This window comes from Falco naumanni, chromosome 2 (genome assembly GCF_017639655.2).
Source record: "Falco naumanni isolate bFalNau1 chromosome 2, bFalNau1.pat, whole genome shotgun sequence".
Classification (NCBI taxonomy): Eukaryota; Metazoa; Chordata; class Aves; order Falconiformes; family Falconidae; genus Falco; species Falco naumanni.
This window is the reverse complement of record NC_054055.1, coordinates 83665685-83687489: the sequence shown is the minus strand read 5'-3', so window position 1 is coordinate 83687489 and position 21805 is coordinate 83665685. Positions and strand designations below refer to the sequence as shown.

The window sequence follows — 21805 nt, the reverse complement described above, 5'->3', positions numbered from 1 at the left end:
AAAATCCCTCCCACCCTGATATTTTTAGTGTTACTCTCTGAACAATCCTTTTTTTCTCTCAAACATATGTACAGTAATAAAATGAAACACAGAACATATCCTCTTACTTTAATAAACGTATTGCATGGCTGAAGCCATCTCCTTCTACTTGTACTCCTTGGTGAGGAATGTCCATATTAGATAACTAGGAATAAACAAGAAAAATGTTATCCCAACCAAAAAAGTCAAGCAAAAGAACTGTAACTTTTTCAAGGCTTTTTTTTGCTCCCTAAGGGTGACAGATGTTTCACATCCTCAAGCACTGGAAAGCAAAAAACCAGTCTGTGCAATCTGGTATGAAGTTGTTTCCCAGTCCCTCCCACAAGTGCCTCTCTTATCCTCTCATTTTCCCTTTTCCCTCAACTTTTGAAGCTTTTTGCAGTGCTCTGTATTGGAGAACCAGATCTAAAAAGACTAGAGCAACCCAGTGTCACTCTAGTCACCCAGGCTCAGCTGGCAGAGGAACTCCAAAGAGAACACATGACCATAAATCTGCCAAACAGTCACATCGAGACAAGAGAATCAGGAGTAGTAGAGGGGAAGAAGAAAACAAAGTATTTTTTAATACATACCTCCATACGAAGCCCTATAAATGGCATATTTGTATCACACATGGCTACAATATGAGCTAGCACTTTATTGAAGGCACACATTTCTCCTGATCGTTTCGGTTTCTTAGGCTCTATGGAACATGGATCACCAGATAACTAGAATTAAAATAAAGATAAATGTACTTATTCATTTGGAGTAAACATTTTGAAAAGATGTCAGAGAATAATTTCATCCAAGTTTTACATGAATCATATTCTGAGCACAAACTTCTGAAAGGATCTGGTCCACTTCAGGACTCAAGCAATTCAGTTAAACTAATTTTATAATTACTACCTTAAAACAGTATTTACATATCACTAAGCCATGTCAGCCCAACACCAAGAAGTAACTCTTCCCAGGCTCTGCAAGTCTTTCAAAGAATACACCTACATGGCACAAAGCATATCAAGCAGATACCAGTGCTCTCCACATACAAGCTACTCTAGCTACCTCAGCACAGCGCTCTGCCTTGGCTCTTCAGAACAGCTGAGAAGCCCTGGCATGAGCTGAAAGACAACAGTTACAAAATAGTTTCCCAACGTCTCCCTAAGGAAGCAGTCCAGAGAACCAAGCTGCAATACAAGTAAGATGTCAGCCATACAAACTTTGAAACAACACTACTAAAGCTGGTACTGATGCTCAGAACGTGTGTTCAGCTTTCACACTCTAGCCCAATGGCTTTTGAAGCACATACCTTGCGCTTGACACCACTTTTCATTTGTTTCCCACTTTTTGTGTCTAGTACCAACTCTTCAATGTTTGGTCTGAACTGCTGTAGCAAAAGTGCAGTAGCAGGGCTGTCATCTCCTTCAGCATAGCTCACAGAGAGAAAATGGTACTTGTACTCTAGTTCTGTGGGGTTGCCAGGAACATCAAACATCTCTACAACCTATATTTAAACAGAGCAACAAATTGAGAAAGCCCTCAACTAAGAATATGTCTACATCAGCTCCTATCCTCTCCCCCTCACAAGACATTAAGCCTTTTTCAAGATATTAATACTGTGGCTAGTAAAGGAACTCAAGAAGAGAAAGACTATTACACTTTCAGGAAACATAAAGAGAACATGAAGGTTACTGAATAATAAACCTTTATGCCCCGTCTTCTCTATAAGCCTGACTGCTTAACAAACCTACTGAATGAGAGAAGGGAGGGAAAAGGGAGAGCCAAGGATTACATCAATCACTTGGTTTGTAATATTAGAGATAAGAGTACAGCAAACAAACTGTCTGGTATATCCATGACTAGGAACAAAAGATAGGAGCATTTTTCAGCTACTTACAATATAGTACTGTGGAAGGCGAGTGAGTTTGATAAACAGTTTGTGTTTAGAAAGGTTTCCCACTGGATGGCTAGCATAATTAGCTAGCTGAAGAGTTTCACTGCTCACTGTTGGCAGATGCTTTATAGACTGTTTGCAACGTTGCTGTCCCAGCCAGAACCTTGCATTGAAATAAAGGTATTAGTACTCTGAGACTGATTTACATTATTCTAGTATACCACTGTTTAAAGCATTAGTGTCAAGTTAAAAGTCAGTCATATTCTAAGTCAACATCTATCATTGCTGCACAGAAAACCACATAGAAAGTTTAATGAGTTTGTATTTTCTTATTACTATCTTTACATCTTGTCTTCAGTTTGAGTTACAGACAGCTGTTAATTTAAGAAAAAAAGCCCTGAGATTATTCACTGAGAGAATACATAAGTTTTTATATGCCACAATATGAAATTGCAATATAAAAAAGAAGGATAAATGAAAAAAACATGTAGATCAGTTACTTTACAACTTGGAATCTGCCATTATTTTTTGGTATAGAAAAGAAAATCTTTGCTCATATAAGCTGGTAAGCGATACAGTAAAAAAAGTCACCCAAGCTGGACATCACTCTGCATTGTGCTATAAACAAACTCATTCACATGAATAAGTCTGGACATGAAGAACCACATGCAAGACACCAAGTTTATTTTAATTTTTGGAATTAAACTTTGTTCTACTCCAATAGATTTTGGCTATAGTGGCAAGGACAGAAAGTCTAGCAAGGCTTGAAAGGGGCTCAGACACATGTGGCTTGATTTTTCAGTCAACTTCCACTGAAGACAGCAGTGGAAAATGTGGGAGCTCAGCATCATCATCCACCACAACACAGCACATTCGGTCTTGTAGGTAGATGTTACATATAGCTGTCCTAAAAGACATTTCATGTGACTGCCTGGCTTCCTCAAAAACTGCAGGACTACCCAAGCCATTATCTCAAGTACATTATTTATAACAAAGGGTGGTTGATTAGTTTCTCCAGGGTGCCAGTGCTTCATGCGTCATCATGCTTCTTTTAGAAGCAAAATTTCTCAAACAGAGGTCTCACCCTGCAATTAGCTCAAAGTACTGGGAATTTCCAAAACAACAGAGCAGGTGGAACTTAGTTTTCACGCAGATGCAAACTGTATTTGTATTATCCACTACAACCTCTTATGCAGCCAAATGTATCTTGTGCTTAAATATCAGGGCTTTATGGAAAGAAAATGATAGGTTTAAACCAGCAAGGGCTCAAGTGTTAGAAGATAAACAGATATTATTTAAATCATCCTAGGCCACTTCCTGGTTTTTCCCTCTGTATTATGAGAGGGGAGATTTCTCTTGCTGAGAAAGAAGCAGAGTTCAGCTGTAGAAACAAAAGCAGAATAAAGGAGATAGAAACGAACGTGAACACAAAACCAGATCCTCAGGAAGCAAATGATCTGCTACTGACTTAAAGTGAAAAGACTTCAATGCAGAGCGTGTGCATAGCAATGTGTGAGGCTACATGTACGGGTGCAGACTAAAGGAGGACTATGGAATCTACTCCAAACAAAACCAGAATTTCCTCCACCTATTTAGAGGAGATGGTAAATACTCAAGGTTGCTTAGAACAGCAAGAAGTATATCCCCAACTGCGGTAAAACAAAGCCATGCAAGCGTGATCATCCAAAATACAAATATGGTGATTCATTGTATGCAAACTAAGTGAATCATTTAAGTCACTTACTTGAGCTGCTGGAGCCAAGGAATGATACGCTTCATATCATCATTAACAGACTTCTCTATGTCATCAAGTGTCAATTGATCTGCAAGAACAATAGGTGAGTGAATGGTCTTAACATCTACTCTTCAAACAAAATTTTGACCTTCTAATGTGTCTCATCTAATTTAAAAATTGATCAATCAATCACAGAATCATAGAACAGCTCAGGTTGGAAGGGACCTCAAAAGATCATCTGGTCCAACCTTTCATGGGAAGAGAGCCTAGATGAAATTATCTAACACCATGTCCAACTGGATCTTGAAAACCTCCAGTGATGGTGACTCCTCCACGTCCCTGGAGCAGATAAAGTGATTGATTGTTCTCACTGTAAAAAATTTCTTTCTTATATTGAGATGAAAATTCTCCTGATACAATTTATAATTGTTGCCCCTTGTCTTCTCCATGGGGCTCATTGTGAAGAGAGAGATTAAGATACATGACAAATCGTCCATAATGCTTATAAAACTACAGCAGTATGTTATTATGCAAATACTCTAAAAGAACTCACTTTCCTTTTCTTAAGTAATCTGAAACCTGAAGACGTGAACAGAAACTCAAGATGGATAAGGTCACATAACACAATTCTCAATCAAGCCTATATGAAATGGCTGCATCCATTAAGAGCCCAATCCAGGAATCATGAGTCATAAAGAATACTGCAATGATGCCTAACAATATTTAGTCTGTTGTCCTCTTAAAATATACCTAACTGAACTGTGACTCTTAAGCACAAAGGTCCACTTCTCCATTCCTCAAATTCAAATACCTAGATGATGACTCAAGCACAGCGTGCATTTGCATTTACCCTTATTTACTTGCAGAAGTTGGCAGATTTGACAGAATCGTTCATACAAAATTTCCTCATAGTGCAGGATTCTTGCAAGATATTAAATACAACCTGGTTTTGCAACTACTTACCAACACCATACAGCATCAGCTGAAACATGCCAGAGTGGAGATCAACAAATACATGCAGGCACTCTGATCGACCACATGGCTCCAAAATTGGAATTACGAGAGTTGGAAGAGCTGTCTCAATGAATGCTAAACAAAAATTGATGTTAATAATTTTACACAAAATTCAAGCTTATCACTTAGCCCATTATAATCCAAAATCTGTTTGTTTTTATAGAAGCAATCTTCACTTGCACATTATTTCATTGTTAACATAAAGAGGGAAATGAATATAAGAATTTTTCTGTGAAGAGTGCTAGTAACAAACCAATAAGAAAAGACAGGCCAAATTTCAAGATGATGATTAATCCCAGAGTATCTTTTAACTCACCGCTTCAGAATTATAAGATCAATTAAATCCCAGTAGTTTCAACAACACTTTAAGCAAAGTCTCATCCAAAGCTAGCAAGACAGTGAAGGATTTACTTTCAATTCTGAACATGTTTTACAGTAGACAACTTTTAACCCTTTAACTCAGACTACAATGCTCTACCAGTTTCATCTATTACACTGCATTCAGAAGTATGAATATTTTACAATTATCAATGCAGAATAATTTAAAGCAGTCTTGTTAATTCTGAATATCTCTCATTTTTTTCCTATTTTTTATTTAAATTAATAAAAACAAGAAATACCAAGAAAAAAGGAAGTGTTCCTAGGCACAAATAGAAATTAACTTGAAAAAAACTTCAGTAGAAAACACATACAATTGTCATTAACATTGTAGCTCTTAAGAATGGCTTTCAGCTCCTGGAGTTTTTGATGAGATCTTGCATGCACACTGTCTATTAGAAGTTTTTCTATTGATAGGTGGTCAATCTGTAAAAGAGGAATGTACTTGAGCAAGTCCAAATTTGATGTGTAGACTTCATACATTAGCATACTGGAACAAAGCTACTTAAGTTAATAAAATAATCACTTCAGAAAGAATTTGCTTAGGACTGTGGTTAACCAGATGAACTATTAACTTGAGTATCTGGATCACTAGAAAGTATGACAAACAAACGTAAGAGTCTGTCTGTGCAGCAAGCAGTGGGAGGGTTTTTGAGAGAGGACTAGAAGAAAATGTAAAAGAAATGAAGTTTCACAACCTATGCTGTTGCTTTGTGTGCAGACCTACTTGTTCTGGAACACGGCTGAACTATTTTCCAGCTTAGCAGGAATCTGTTTATAACTAGCTTAAACTAAGGAAAAAACCAAACCACCCCACTGCCCCCAAAGTAACACTCCATTAGAATATGGTTGCCTCTACACAAACACATACGCAAGTGTAGCATGAAATACAACATGCTAGTTTTAGTCCTGCTAATGGGGTAACAATGCAGTGAAGATGCAGTGGCAGACACTGAATAAGACCAACCCTACTGAACCCAGGAGTATCAGGAGGCTTGCATCTAGAGGCTGTTGCACTGCCAGTGCTGAAGCTTATGCCATCACTTATATTCATTGTGGCTTACTTGTGCAACATGAATTCAAGCATTCACATTGATATCCACTCATTACAGTCATATTATTTACATATTTTGCATAAATGGAGCTATAGATTACTGCAAAATCTTTTTTTAGTTAACTTCATTGCTTTCAAAACTGTTCGAGGTGAATTATTCTCAAATTTTATGCTAGCATAAGAGACAAACGCAGAAGAGGTTTATACCAGAACAGATTTATACAGAATTTCAGTACATGCCTTCATATATACCAGAATGACCGTCCTCTGAAAGAGGACCTCCCAAGGACCCTCCAAGACAAGGCCTTAAAAAAATTTCCAGTGTTTATCCATCTACAAAAGCATTTCAACTCAGCAGCTGCTATGAGTTATATCTTCCTCACTAACAAGTGACTACATGCTCTACAGCTACATCAAATTTTCAGTAGGTTAATGTATAATAACATGCTTAGACAAACATATTTGTTCCTGCCACTGTTTTATATAGTATCTTAAATAAACAGAAACAGTGCACTCTCTACGTCATTACAGCTGAGATCATTATTCAAACACTAGAACAGCAGTGTATAGACCATGGCTGATGAATTTAAGCTCAGAGCAAGTAGTTACAAAGGGAGTCAGCATTAACTTTGACAAATCTCAAGTTTACAGTGGCCTCATATCCTAATCTACAGTCTGCAGACCTGATTCAGTAAGCTCACATTATGTCAGCTCCAGTGGAACTTCAGCAGATGTTCTAGATAAAGCACATTCTCCTGGGTTTAGGCATAAATACAGTATCTTCACTATATTAACTGTGTATTTAGTAGCCTAAATATGCTCATTTAGGCTATTAAATGAGTAAATTCAGTATATATTTATTACACTAATTGTAGAATTTTTACTCTAGAAGTAGAAAGCGACTATACTCTGCCAGGTTTCTCTCACTCCTGTGTAGCCCAAACATAAAAAGTTCTTGACGTTCACCATATAGACTTATCTGTCAGACTTGGTAAAGAAGATGGGCCAAGAGGCTCAAATACAAAGTACGTACAGGAGGTGAAGGCTGTCATCAATAGAAAGTTCTGTAAGACAGGTGAAGAACCTGAGCAGGGGAGTTTTTCCCAGTAGAAAAACTGTACTGGAAGTTTGAAAACTGTACCGTTCACTCCAGGTTATTAACTTTCAAACCCAAACAGTGTAGAAATAATGACAAACACACATTCTGATACATCACAACCAGACTGGCCAAGGAACTTAAGAGATTTACTGTAAAACCTAAAATGCAGTTTCTCTTAGATATCATTAACCAGGATCTAGAATTATCACCAGTGAAGCCTGATCCAAGTAGGAAGTTGCCTGCAATTACTTATTTTGGATCATTTCAACAATCCCACCTTTAGCATATAGGAATTTGGACTACATAAAGGCACATTCAGATAGGCCATATGCCATAAACTGATTAGTGATAGTGTAAGCTTTACCTAACACTTTTAACAAGCAAACCACATTAGCTTTTTTTCACAAGATTTCCAAATCATAAGATTTTCTAAAGTGAATAGTACTGCTGGGTAGCCAACTCAAGCAACATGGGGAAGATGACTTTCACAGGGAGTTTACACAGCATCTCCAAGACTCAAAAGGGAGGAACTGTCTCTCCATAAAGCATTTCAAGCCAAATGCTAACCATAACTGAAATTTTGCTGCTGCTTCCCTCCCAGCCTCAGCATTCTGCCTCCTAAGTGTCATATAATGCACTGTGAAGTCGGTGTAATGTTTAAGATGAAGTCAAGGTCAGTATCTTGTAACAATTTTGGGTCCCAACATAAACACGACCTAGAGTAACCGCTCACTAGAAATCTTAGAAACAGCTCTTTAAATAGAATCAAGATGAAACAAGCTGACGATGCAAAATATTTAAGTTTTTGATTTATAAAAATACACGCCTATGGCAAAGCAAACCTTTACCTTCATGGCTCTTTCCATTAGTTTGGAGTCACAGGCTGGCAGTGGAGGCTCATGAGAGATTTGTAAGGGTTTTGAGACATCAGTCTCATCAATCTTAATAGTGACCTTATGAACAGATGCAGTCCCTGTTTTCCTGCCAAGCACCTGTTGACTTAAAATAAACAGAATAATTAAACCATGTAACTAGAATAGCAGAAAATACACCTTTCAGTAGCTAATCCTTGATTCTGAGAGATCTGGTTAAAAATAAGATTATGCCAGCTGAACTGAAAAAAGTATTTGGTTTAGTTTACATTTTAAATGCATAACTGTTGGTAAACTGAAACTACATAAAGAAGTTTTAGATGCCTGTAAATTCAACACAGAACTGCATCTGGATTGCTTTTTTAAATTTTACCTAGTGCAATAAATAGTCAAGCAATAAATATAGTAAAAGGCTGACAAAGAACTAATTAATTTATTTAGATATCTGCATAAATACAAGCTGATTTATAACTATATCCGTTCTTCTCCTGTACATTGACATACAACCCTCACTTCTTTGCAAGTTAAGCAACATGTTTAGGTACTTAATTACAAGAATTTAGGAGTCTCACAACAAAAAGGAAGTACAATTCTGAAAACTATGGCTCAAGCTTAGTAAATGAAAACTCTCCTATTATTGCATTTATTGTTTGTTAACAGCCCTTTTAAAATTAACTTACTTCCAAACAGAGAGTGAGAGACATTTCCCTGCATGATATCGCTCCACTTGCACAAGGTCTCCCCAGCGCTCTCGAATCAGCATTAAAGTTTGTGAATGCAAGACTTCCAACTGAAGTGCTAAGCAGAAGGAGTCTAACGAATGGAGTTCAGAAAATGTAAGACCATCAAAAAGTCTCTACGCTACATAAATCTGTTTCTGTACACTACATAAATCCATTTGTCACAGAAGTTGGAAAAGATGCTGTCTGAAAACACACTATGTACCAACCCAAAGCTAAAGACATAAACAGATTCAAATATTTCTCAAAGGTTTTTTTGCTCCCCCCCCCCGTTTTTTTTTTTTAAACTCTTCTCTAGGTGTTAGACAAGAATGTCTCAACAGCTTTGTTTCATAGACTTTTAGCTCCAATCATCTTTTAGGGAAAAGATTACTAACAAAGAAATTCAATTCACCCTATAGTTACCACTAACCTCATCTCCCATGGTCACCTTAAAATAACATGATTCTGTTTGTTTCTGTAGAAACTGTTTCACTAAAACCCATTTCACATTGTCAAGCCATTTGCCCCTTGCATGCAGCAAATCACTGCAGTACTTCCTGCACATGCTGTATCTCATCTTACTATCCACACAGGTGCAATACAGTTAACACACCTCCATCAGTTTACTACAGTTCTTGGTAGCAAGAATTGTCAGCTCCCATACCTTCCAAGTCAGCACTGTATTCTATCTCTCAAATCAGCACATGCTGTCAGCCACTGCTGCACTGACTTAGCACACAACCTGCTGTCTTGAATACCTCACCTTTACCTTTGCTGTTTGTGTAAAACCAAATCTTACAGGCTGGCACCTCAGAATAACTGGCCATCATTTTTACTACAGATCCAGACATCTTCCCCCAGCTTAACAGGGAACACATTTTTCCTGGAAGCTGCGGATCAAGAGCAGCGAGGGTACATTAAACAGCTTATTCAGAAGCAACTTTCAGAAGGATACGCAGACAGCTGTACATGTCCTGAAGTGGCTTTTCATCAGCAAACAGCCGTGACTGGACCAACTGATGGATGAAGTTGATCTGTATGCTGTGAACCAAGGCTCGGCCATCTTTCATGAATTAAAAAGAATTCACATTAGACATAAGGAAACTAGGTACTTAATATAATAAATTAATATATTTAAGGAGAAAAAAAAAAGATACAACTGTACTGAGCAATTCCCATACCAGAATTTCTAACCAAATCCTTGGTTTACTCTGGAAATTTCAGTCAGTCTACTACACTGTCACAGTCTATCATTGTTAAGATATTAAAGGCACACAGAGCAAGGTGAAAACAAGGTAAGTATACACAGCTTCATTATCTTAATTTGTGATATGCAAAAGACCCAGTATAAACAAGACTTATCAGAGATTAACATCATGTTAAAAAGGAAGTGTAAAGGTTTGATTTTTTCTTTTTACCACCAGTTTCCTTGTCTTCAACCAAAATTTCCAGTTTCAGAAGGCGCCAGGGGATGTCAGGGTCATCACCCATCACTGTCAAGGTGGCCTCAAACTCACCCTCAACTCGGAACTTCACACGGCCATTGGCTAAGAACGAAAAGAATGTTTTATTTCACTCAGTCTCCTAAGATGCTTCAGTGTGGCAGCTCCTGGCACTCACAATGCTTCCCTACGGTTTCTACTCTGTTGCATATCTTTCTGTGCAGCTCTGAAGACTTCACAGTTGCTTCTGCAACAGAACCGGTGTCAATAAGCAGCATGGACAGATGTACCAAACTGTCCTGAACAGCAGTACTTCAGTTACGGTAACTTGTTAACACTTCTGCTACTATAATACAGAGTAACACTGACCTGACTACCAGCATGACAAGTTACACAAAATATCTGGCTTCATTTTTCCAATTCTTTGCTATACCAACCATGAATACTTCAATCAAAAGAGGTTCGGAACATGATCTCAGCACAGGCTGAAATCTAGCCCTGAAAACACAACTCACTGCAAACCATTTATTTAACATTAAAATATTGTAATTCCATTTTCATGTGAGGAAGATAATCTTTTGCATAACTTATATACATGCACACTATTTATCAAATTGACATATGTATCTTCACACCTTTGTGAGCTCTGCTATCAGATTCAAGAACTGGGAACAAAGACTGTCAAAACTATGTAAGTAAGGTCATAAAGAGAATGAGTGGCAGAGCAACCAGTTTAGTACAAGTCCTTATTATAACCTGTAGGTCAACCTCCTTCTCAATCACTTAACAAAACATGCCATATATTTTTACAGTTATAGACACACAGAAATATTCCTACGGAAATTTTAACCTTTTAACTCAAGAAGTGTTGTTTTCAAAAGCATCTCAGACATGCTCTTAAAACAAACCAAACCCCAAACCAGAAACTAGTAGTCATTGAAATGTTAACTGAAAAATCTGAAGAGCTCAGACATATATCCATTTATATTTACATCAGACAAACATGGCTCTAACAGTGATACTGCAAGTGTTCACTTAAGATCCAGTGAAACTACTACTAAGATTTTTCAGAAACATCTTCGTTCTAGGTCTGTGGGGTACGGTTTACACATGCCTAACCTTGTCTTAGTTAAAAGCTTGGACTAGGTCATTCCAGCCCTATTCTCTGCGATTCTGCAATAACCTAGCGTGGTTTATAGCCATCTTTCCTGTAAAAAAGGTCATTTTAATGTCTATCACTACTTGGGTTAAACGAAAACAGAGATCTGAAAACAGATTAAGAGATCTGGCACTGCAGTGAGCCCCAGAACAAAAGGTATACATAAATATGAACAAATTCTATGCATGAAGATGAATATCACAACAGATTCAAAAAGCAACATTACAATGAATTGTTCAAGCTAAAGTTCAAAGAGTTTCTACAGAAGACCTAACAGTTTAATTAAACTGCATTTTAAAATTCACTTAAGGTAAAGCAGTTACATTGTTAGGTCTAAGACTAACACATCTGCTGAAGGAACAAGACAATGCCTACAACCTTTTGCCGTTACCTGCACAGGTTTTCTTCTTAAAATTAAATAGTATTTCAGCAATACTATCAATGCTCCCATGTTTCAAAATGGGAAAACACATATTTTGATGTCAGACAGAGACAGGATCCCAGTCTTAACAGATGAAGCATGTCTAATGGTCTCACTTGAGCTATTTTTTAGCTTTGCTTTAGCACTAAAGCAACAATTTAAAATCAGCCTCCAATAATATATTCTTCAAAAAGTAATTCCAATTCTTACCAACTGTAAGATTTGCCAGCTGTGGAGGGAGATCTGTAGTCACTAGTCGATGTCGAAGAATCTGGTTTAGCTGATGAAGTGTGGTTTGCTTCTCACTCTTTGTTATTGGGTCAGGAGGGATTATTTTATCCTGTTAAAACAATCACAAATAAGTCTATGTATCTCAAGCACATATAATACATTGACAGTAGCAATGGTGAAAACTAACCAGACTGGAAGTCTGAAAATATAAATACTACAGGTCATTACACATAGGTGAAGTTTTATATCCTACACTCAGACTTGTTTTCTAGTTGATTACATTTTACCTGAAAATGATCACCGAGTCAAATTACTCAATTTGAATCAATTACATAAATTCAGGGCCTTACATCAGGCTAAACTTGTTTTTAAATACTAAGATTTGAAAACCAATCTTTATCTGCAGCTACAGATCCAAGTCACAGGTACTACTGTTTATATAGCTTCATAAAATCCTGTTATTCTGCATTTTAACAGTAAGAAAAGGCAGCAGCATTAAAGAGAGATAGTAAGTGTTTCAGTACATTTCCAAAAAGCAGGCAAAAGCTCTATGAACAACAGATGTTAGCAACTCCTGTTCACACTTCATTCTTCTAGGATGGTGGCTTAGCATGTGCAAATACTTAAAGAAACAAGGAAGAAGCGCTGCTAACCCTACTCATTCTAAAGCAGAACTAGTTTAAATGGAGGGAATGTTTTACTGGGAAAGCATAATTTGTTCAAATAGGAAGTGCTCTGCAAGAGCAACTTGCAGAGACTTGGTACTAGGCCTGTATTAAACTACAGTTCCATTTGCACATAGACAATTAGTATCATCAACATGCATTTGATACTGTACAGGGGATTTTTGCCGCCCCCCGCCCCCAGCAACATACGGTAGCATTATTTACCCTAATGCAGGTAGGCAGACGTGGGTATGATCCAGTTGTCAGAACATCAATAGCATAAGGGATTGCAAAACTAGGGAGACGAGCATGGACCAAAGCATCTCTGGCTAGCGATGCTAGACGATCAGCAGTGTCCACAAACAGAATGGCTTGCTGATCTAAAAAACTTGATATCATCTGCAGAGGACAAGAAGGGGGTGGGTGGGGGAGAAAGGTATGTGTCCAAAAAAATGCACAAATCAATGCCCTTTTATATCCAGTTCATCTCCTGCGTATACTGCAATGATTTTATCTGTTGCTTCCAATTCAAGTAATCACATTTATAAAACAAAGGCCATGTCTTACATTTGTATGCAAGGACACTTTAAATCCACATGCCATTTCTGATGCTGCGGAGCCTCACAGCTCTTGTCTGATGATTGCCACTGGAATGCAACCATACTTGTTTGTAATCAACTAGAGGCTTGTTTTTTGCAACATTCTAGACTTTTACTCTTATTTAACCAAGAGCAGGATGAAAGTGATAGCAACAACTAACAACACACCAAGATCACCATCTTCCCTGTCCTATCACCTAAACCCAAAGCACTCCTGAAACTATGTGCAGACAAGCCTTCCATTTTTTTGCCACTGAAGAGTTTTTGGGAACATGAACTGTTAAAAGACAAGATTATATAGTTGCTAAATGGAAAGAAATTGTTTATAATTCAATATTCATTTGCCTATGAAATAGGCTTTTTTTTTTAAAAAAATTTATAATAAGGAGAAGTCAGGGTGTACCAAAATCCCATCTCACTTAGAGATTATCTCATATCCAACTCTGTTGCTAACTTACCGCACATTTTTCCACCTTTCCAGCATTATTAGCCCATTTAACTAAGGCTAACAAACGAACAAACAGTTGACGAGTGCGACTTGCAAACTGCACTATTTCTATTTTTCTGGGGGAAAAGAAAAAAAAAGAAATGTACATTAAACCAGTAATCAGATATATAATAAAGCTGCAATTTAACTTTGTGCCAATAAAAAACAGTAATAACAACTTTAATTGTGTTAATGGAGGCATCACTAATACAGGGCTTGTTTGATTAGAACATGGGTGGAAAGAAAGTTCACTGTTCTGAATACCTAAATGCTAACAACATACATGGATTCTAACCAAGCGAGACTGTCTGGGGAAACAAAAAAAGCATACTCACATGAATTAATCACTGATTCTGAGAGAAACAATTCCGTAGTAAACACAACCGGGTTATTTTTGCACCTTTTAAAGGATTCCCCCAGGGCTTATGATTAAGTTTAAAGTATACAAGACAATATACCTAAGGGTTACAAGACCTGGCAGTAAGACTACACTGACATTCACTAAAACAAATAAATCTGATACTAAACAAAATTTCACTCTAATAATTTTAAGACGTCTTTACACAGTGTGTTACAATATGCTACCATTATGTCAGGAAACAGGGTGGTGGTGGAGACCATAACCCCTCCCCCCCCCCCCATTTTACTTTCCTCTCCATTCTTGCCTTGCAAAGGAACTGTGATAAGGAGAAGTTACTGACAGTCAATATTCTTCCCACCATGCTTTGTATGAGATCATCAAAATGAGGCAGAGTCTGCTTACATGTCTTTTTTGTAAAACAGAACGTAACAGGAGCACGTCAAGATTTCATCCTGTTGTTACAGATCTACATCGTAGATGCATTAAACAAGACACACAGATCTACAATGTAATCTGTAATACCATACACTAATATCATTTCATGTGCTGTTTATAGAGATTTTCCTCCCTTTCTACACGTCCAATACACTAATTTCATCAGTTTTCTAGTTACTTTGAAAGAAACCAACCCAAACAAACAAAAGAACACACCTAAGATGTTTTCCTCATACAGTGTTCTAAAGTAACAAATGCATTTGGACAAAACCAGTATTACTCAGTGCACACGATATTAGCCTCTACCAAAGAAAAGTTGCAACTCCTGATCCTAATCTGTAAAACGCTACTTATAATATAGACAGAGCCTGTTTGTATTGAAAGTGTTGGTGTAACAGGTTTAACTCTTTTGTGCAGCAAGTATAATCTGCCTGTAGCAGATGAACATTTAGGCCAGAAGCACAACTACTACCATCTGCATCACATACTACAAACCTCATCCAAGGACTTGGGCATTAAGCCAGTAACTTCTCTGCTTTCTACAGCGTATGTTTTAGAATGGCGATACTAAGATTTCAAGTGGTGGACAAGCCATTATATGTACATACGGCTCTAATAGTAACCACACTATGAAAACAAGATGTTGACAATTTTTAAAGATTAAAAACCCATAAATTTATGGGATTTGAAAGATGTCTACAGTGAGACTTTAGAAAGCCAGTACTCTCTCAGACACACTCCATATAGAAGGTGCTAAAATCTAGTAATATCAAGCAAACCTCTGTGGTGAAAACAGCATGAAGCATGAAAAATTCAAACATGTTCTGTGATCGGAAATCAAGGGTACACACTCCCCAGGACCTCAGCTGGCTGGAAGAACTGGTTGACAGTGACCTCATGAAGTTCAGCAAAACCCACGCACAGTCCTGCATCTGGAACCAAATAATCTCATGTAACAGCATAGGCTGGGTGCTAAGCAGTAGCTGGGCCACAGCTGGGCAGCAGCTCTGCAGAAGTGGACTTGGGGGTCCTGGTGGACAGGCGAACAGGCACCAGCAACATGCCCTTGCAACAACGACAGGCCGTATTAGCACCAGGCAGCCTAGGCAAAGAAAGGTGATTATTCACCTTGCATCAGCATTTGTGAGACTACAGCTGAAGCACTACATGCAGTTTTATACTCCCTAGCCAAGAAAGATACTGCTGTACAGAAGTAGGTTAGGGGCTTGAACACATGACATACAAGAGGTGATGAGAAAGCAGAATTTGCTTCTGCTTGAGAAGGCTACAGTGAGATCCTACTGCCATCTTCGAATATCTAAAGGTGTGTTACAGAGAAGACAGAACCAGACTCTTCTCGAAGGTGCAAAAGGCTGGGGGACAACAGCCACATACTAAACCAGTGAAAAATTAGTCAGACATTAGGAAGACAAAGAAAGACACAGAGAGTAGTCTTTCAGTACAGACTGAAGTAGGTTGCCCAGAAAAGTTTCAGGATTTCCATCCTTGAAGATACTTAAAATTCAACTGGATATGACCCTGAGCAACATGAACCAACTTTGAAACTGTCTTTTACTTCAAGCAGAGGGTAGGACTTGGTATCTCCAAAGTACTATTCCAATCAAAATTATTATCCATGTCTATGAAAGAAGTGAAATAACAGTTATTTTGTCATTAGAAAAGAACAGAATGCATTCTTACACAGAAATTAGGTATGTAATTGCACTGTTGTTGAAGTCACAAATAACATGTTCTTACAACATTTCTGAATGTTAGGTTTTTTTAATCTTGTGTAGATGAGTCTTTGCTGCAAATTTGAGAAGTGACAGTCTTGTTCACTAACTACTGTAAAACCAGTAGGCAAACTGCCTACTTATAGGAAAACAGTATGTTCATATAGTTCTTGGAAGTATTTTAACAATACTTCTCTTTTAAATACTTCTCAGCAGGAACTGTTCATACAGGAATGCAGGTGTAAGGTTTTACCTTCCATTTCTGCACAACAGAAGATAGGGCCTTGCAAAGTCATAATAACCCAAGTTCCAGTTAAATCTTATACAGCCATTACTGTGTTCAGATAAAAGTTTCCCCCATATTACACTTCATTGGAGGATAAAAAGGAGAATATAAAGAATACTGAGCAAAAAAAGCTCTCTGTTATCAAGAAGCAAACCCCTGGATTTACCTCAGAACTCAGCACTATTAATATTACACGACAGATCCAACCACTTCTTTCTTGTTCCAAGTTATTTGTTCCTATCACTGATAACTAATAAGTGACCCTTTACAAACAAAAGCCAAATTATACTATGATGTGTAATTTCCTATCATTTTTTCTTATCACAGCATCTTTTAGCTAGGTACTGTTATAATGAATGTAGATTTTATGTGATCCTTATTAGAGCATAACACCATCACATCTTCACCAAAGTTTGCATGCCATGTCACCAGGCAGGCTTCAAGAAACAGAACTTGATGTCAAATTACTGCTGCCATTACAGCTCTCAAAGTTAGGAAAAACACAATAATCTGGATAATTAAACTACATTCCTTATAGATTTCCTCCAAGAGCTGGAAAGCCACATTACCAAGAAGAGTCGTATATCAAAGCTAACAAGGATGTGACAATTTAAATTCACGACAACTTCAATTGCAGGACATTCTTAACCATTGAAGGCTGTGTTATTTTCTTTTATCTGTAATCCATTAGGACTTAAGTTGTTGCTCCAGACCTGTGTGCCCCACAAAGCAGATTCCAGCTTTACCAAGAAATACTCAACATACAGATGCGAGAAGCCCCTCGCCTTAGCCCCCTCCTGCCCCAGTATAAGGGAGCTCTGGGACGAAGTTGAATGTAATTTCCTCAGCAAATAGAGTAATATTTTAAAAAAACCCAAACAACAAGCACACAAACAAACAAAAAAACCCCCAACAAAACCCACACTGTTTGTCTTCATAAAACGTTACGCATAAGGAAAAGGATAAGAGAAATTATCCCAGGTTCTGATTCCCTGAAAATGGGACTGATTCCACAATGTTATGAGAGTTTTGGAAGATTTCAGGTAACTGAATTAATGATCAACCCGGTACTGAGAATCCTTTATTAACTTTCTTAGGAATATCATAGCTGCTATATGTCTCCAAAGAAAATTAGTCCAATCAGCATGTAAACACAAATAAAGGAAACAATTTTCTGACAACTTCCATAAAATTTATTCAAACAAACAAAAAAGTTAAGTTCTTTCATCTTGGGAAATGGGAAAGAAAAAAGGGCCTGTTCTGTTCTCTTCTATTTGTTCTCTAATAATCCTCACACTTCAAAAACCACACAGAACAGAAGCAGAAAACAGTGCTCATGATAACAAAGATCAGGTAATATGGAAAAAAGCAGAAGAAAGGTTTTTAACTTGTTTTCATTTCTGAACTGCTTCTTCTGAACAAAGTTTCTTTATCACACTAACAAGAATCTATTTAGGTTTTCCAGTTCCCTTTCCCATCAGCTTTACTGCTTAATGAAGAGCAAAATGCCCTTGACAGATTTTACCTACTGTAACAGCAACAGTACGTTACTGAACAGTGCAATAAAAAAAAAGCCCCAACAACAAAACCAAAACCCAACAAAAACTTATATTGCCACTGATGCTGAGAAAAATCTTGAACTATGTAGTGTCAGCAAGACAGACAAGGCTTATTTTCTTGTATAATATCTAAAATTAAGAGAATAATATTGAACTGTTTAAATAAAATATTTATCTTAACATCCTAAACAAATTCTGTATTTTAACATGCATTACAGATTGTCTTATTGTAACTCACCTTTCCATATCAGTCTTCCTTGGTAATCTACGTAAAAAAGCAGAGAGAAAAAAAAATAATTGTTAGCAACCTTCAACTAAGTACAAGAAGAACTTCTACAGCATTTCAAAATGTCTATGACTGTAAATGTTTCCTAAATACAACAAAGTTACATGTTTGATAAAGGAAGTAGCTTGACAGCTTTAGAAAGCAGCCTAGTTAAGTGGTAGATGGAAATAAAACCAGGAGTATAGTAGCACCGTGGGGCACTTGTCACTAACGTGTCCTGGATAAGCTGTAACTGGTCAAATGAATTTAAAAGCTTGATGAAGGGTGCTGAAATCACAAGGTTTCTGCTAATGTAGTGAGCCACGTAGTATCACTGCCTGTGCTTTGTAATTGATGACGCTCACTAAGCACCCATAACCAGATTTAATTAATCCATAGTAGCAATCCTAGAACCATCTGCAGCAGGTGTTAAAACTGTTTCCTGACTTGCCTGATTAAAAAGGGAAAAGAAACTTCTTTCAATTTAAAAGTGGAGAAATGCCATATTCCAGAATTCTATTAACCACCTGTGTGAGACACTACTGCAGAGTACTATTTCTGTAATGTTTTACAGGTATCACAGGCATCCCATTTAAAGAGTCTGGGTTTTTTGTTTTGTTTTTGATTTTTATTTTTTTATTCTAGGCCCTGGCTAGTAAAAGAATGAGAAATCATTCTGTTGGAGGGAAGGAGGAGAATACTTCTAACTGGTTTTCTACTAGTCAAATCCATACTTTATGGGGAAATACACTGGAAAACTCTGCTTTTGGAGGGATATCACACAGCTTCTAAAAACTACCTGGTGAATCAAAGCGCCCAAAGCATTCCCTGTGTGCTGTTCACACATTCTATTTTGCACCTTAATTATATATATAATTATAAAAATAGAAAAAAAAATTAAATAGATACAATTATATTAAGTCTAAAGGACCTTAAAACAAGAATAAAAGACAAGACAGACACATGCTCCTACAAGAATGCATGCAGTATCAACTACTGTCCATATATACCATAAATGTATAGAAACACTTCTTGAATAACATTTTGGAAGTTCTTCCAAAGCAAACTAAAATTCCAGAACTCCTCGCCCTTTCCAGAGTTTGAACACTCTTAACCCCAAGTCAAGCAAAACTCTGTTTGCATACTTACCAGATATAGCATTTTACAAGATCTATACCTATTTTTTTCTATTTGTTGTATACGTCACTTCTTAAAACACACAAATTCTCCACAAGAACCTCTAATGTAAAACAAAGTAAAAGGGAAACAGGTTTATCCAGAGTCCAAATGCTTTCAGGAAAGGTTTTTTTGGCCCAACACATTCCTTTGTTTTGCCACTTCAAATGCAACAACATCAGCAAGCAGATCATGAAGTAAATGTGAATAACCTATTTTATTTCCCCAAAACAATCAAATGGTATTTTTGAAAGTACACAGGCAACTCAAAGAGTTGCAGCACATGAAAATATCTACACTTCACACGTTTTGGTTTCATGTTTTTTGATACCAGTACAAACACCACAGTTGGGTTTTTTCACGGTGACTTGGGGGCGAACTTCAGCATTTCACCAGACAATCTGCATCCAGCTGCTCCGCACTCCTCACAATCAATTCTCTCTTTATAGCAGATCCCAGAGCTCAGCAGCATTCCCCAGGCCCCTGCCTACAGCCCGATGCAGAGACCAGCCTACACGAACGGGGCACCTCCCCAGGGTGGCAGAAGGAGCAGCCACCTCCCCCACACCAGCCCCGGCCGCGGTCCGGGACGGATCTCTGGCGAGGCCCCCTCATCCTCCCAGGATGCTGGGAAGGCGGCACTGCCAGCCCCGGCAGCCGGGCAGGGAGAGGCCCGGGAGCGGGCCGGGGGGGATCTGGGGCACTCACAGGTCGGCCAGCACGGTGAGCTCGGCGTAGGTCCGGTGCAGGAGGAAGTCGATGAGGGTGCTGAGCCGGTAGCCGGGGCTGGCGGCGGCTGTCACGGCCCCGGGGGCCGGCGGGGCCGGGGCTGACGTGGGGCCCCCGCCGGCCGGCACCAGCTGGTTGCTCTCCAGCTGCACCGGCGCCATGGCGGCGGCGGAGGCGGCAGCGCCTCAACCCCGGGCAGCAACCGCTCGGCAGCCCGGGGCGGCCGGCGCTCCCGGCGGCACCGGCACCCGGCCCGACTCGCCCCACACGGAGGGAACGGGGGGGCTGGCGGCGGGAGTGGGAGCGGGCCCCGGGGCTGGAGCGGGCGGCGGCGGCACTGAGGGGGCTCCGCAGCGCTCAGAGCCCGCTTAGCGCAGGGGCCGCCGCCATGTTGGGGACACGGAACCGGAAGCGAGGCGCTGCGGCGGACCGGAAAGAGAACCTTTCCGGGAAAGCCTGGCGCGGGTGGGGGCGGGGCGGCGCTGGGGCGGGCGGGGCCGGCAGGTGGCGGCGGGGGCGGCCCGGCGCGGCGCTCCTGGGGCCGCGGGCGCGGCGGGGCGGGGGCCGTGCCCGGGGGGCTGGCTCTGCGCGTCGTGCGGCGGCCCGGTGGCGGGGAGGCCGGAGCGGCCCCGCCCGGCTACCTCGTCGCGGGGCACGGCAGGGGGGAGGCGCGGCCGGGGCGGGGAGATGGCGCCGTGCTCGGGAGCGATCTCTCGGGGCAAGGGCCGGAGCCGGCTGCCTTCCCCGAGGGCCTTCCCGGCAGCGCCCCGTTGAAACATCTGTAAAAGATAACGGGGCGGGGGCGGGGATGGCTTCCCCAGCGTACCTGGCCGCGTCAATGAAATACGGGGTGGAGGAGAGCCAGTGACAGGCTTGGCCCCTCTGCCTGTGGGGCGGCTCGTCAGGCCGTCAGGGAAACCACGGCCGGCCTGTGTCAGGCCATGGGCTGGCTCATCCCCCCTAACGGCTTGGGAAATGCGAAGCATTTGCGAAGGGTGCAGGGCGATGCCGGGTGATCGGCTAGAGGTAGCTGGCTGTGCCTCTGCCGTGGAAGTCACAGTTGAAGCTGGGGAAAGGGGCAGGGTGCTCGTGGGATCTGGTGATAAACGCCAAACTATAGGAACTTTTGCGTATTTCTGTCTTCCAGATTAACTGACACTCCTGAAGGGAGAGGGAAGGTCTGTAAACAATTCAAGATGGATTTTTTGTGGACAGGTTACCGAGGTGGATTGCGGAAGGAAAGGAACAGTATAAATCCTGGGTGTTCTGTATCGGGATTCACTCAGGTGTTAAATCATACATTCTTGCCTTATGATTACAAAGAAATCCCTGAAATAGACACATTGTTGACAGTAAATATGCAAACTCCTCAAAGTTCAAAAAAAAGAAGAAAAAATCCTACTTCCTCTGTATGAAATGCAGACTTTTAAAACCCTCTACTCTGACTCATCTCTTTCCAAGAGGAAAGTAAAAA

General features: G+C 39.7%; 1 protein-coding gene across 3 annotated transcripts in view; it reads right to left on the bottom strand.

The window, feature by feature from the left end:
* The window catches only part of MED14 (mediator complex subunit 14), a 36541-nt gene extending 15806 nt beyond the window's left edge, over positions 1 to 20735 (bottom strand). For all 3 annotated transcript variants that reach the window (XM_040585312.1, XM_040585315.1, XM_040585314.1), the window contains exons 1-16: positions 20311 to 20735; positions 18400 to 18426; positions 13759 to 13864; positions 12927 to 13100; positions 12016 to 12145; positions 10202 to 10330; positions 9739 to 9846; positions 8742 to 8874; positions 8038 to 8188; positions 5351 to 5462; positions 4608 to 4733; positions 3654 to 3732; positions 1913 to 2072; positions 1325 to 1519; positions 612 to 746; positions 108 to 184 (exon numbers count right to left, since the gene is read on the bottom strand). In XM_040585312.1, the coding sequence (XP_040441246.1) occupies positions 108 to 184; positions 612 to 746; positions 1325 to 1519; positions 1913 to 2072; positions 3654 to 3732; positions 4608 to 4733; positions 5351 to 5462; positions 8038 to 8188; positions 8742 to 8874; positions 9739 to 9846; positions 10202 to 10330; positions 12016 to 12145; positions 12927 to 13100; positions 13759 to 13864; positions 18400 to 18426; positions 20311 to 20492 (2024 nt within the window). In that variant the 5' untranslated portion in view covers positions 20493 to 20735. The remainder of the gene's footprint in view (positions 1 to 107; positions 185 to 611; positions 747 to 1324; positions 1520 to 1912; positions 2073 to 3653; positions 3733 to 4607; positions 4734 to 5350; positions 5463 to 8037; positions 8189 to 8741; positions 8875 to 9738; positions 9847 to 10201; positions 10331 to 12015; positions 12146 to 12926; positions 13101 to 13758; positions 13865 to 18399; positions 18427 to 20310) is intronic.
* Between the last annotated feature and the right edge of the window lie 1070 nt (positions 20736 to 21805).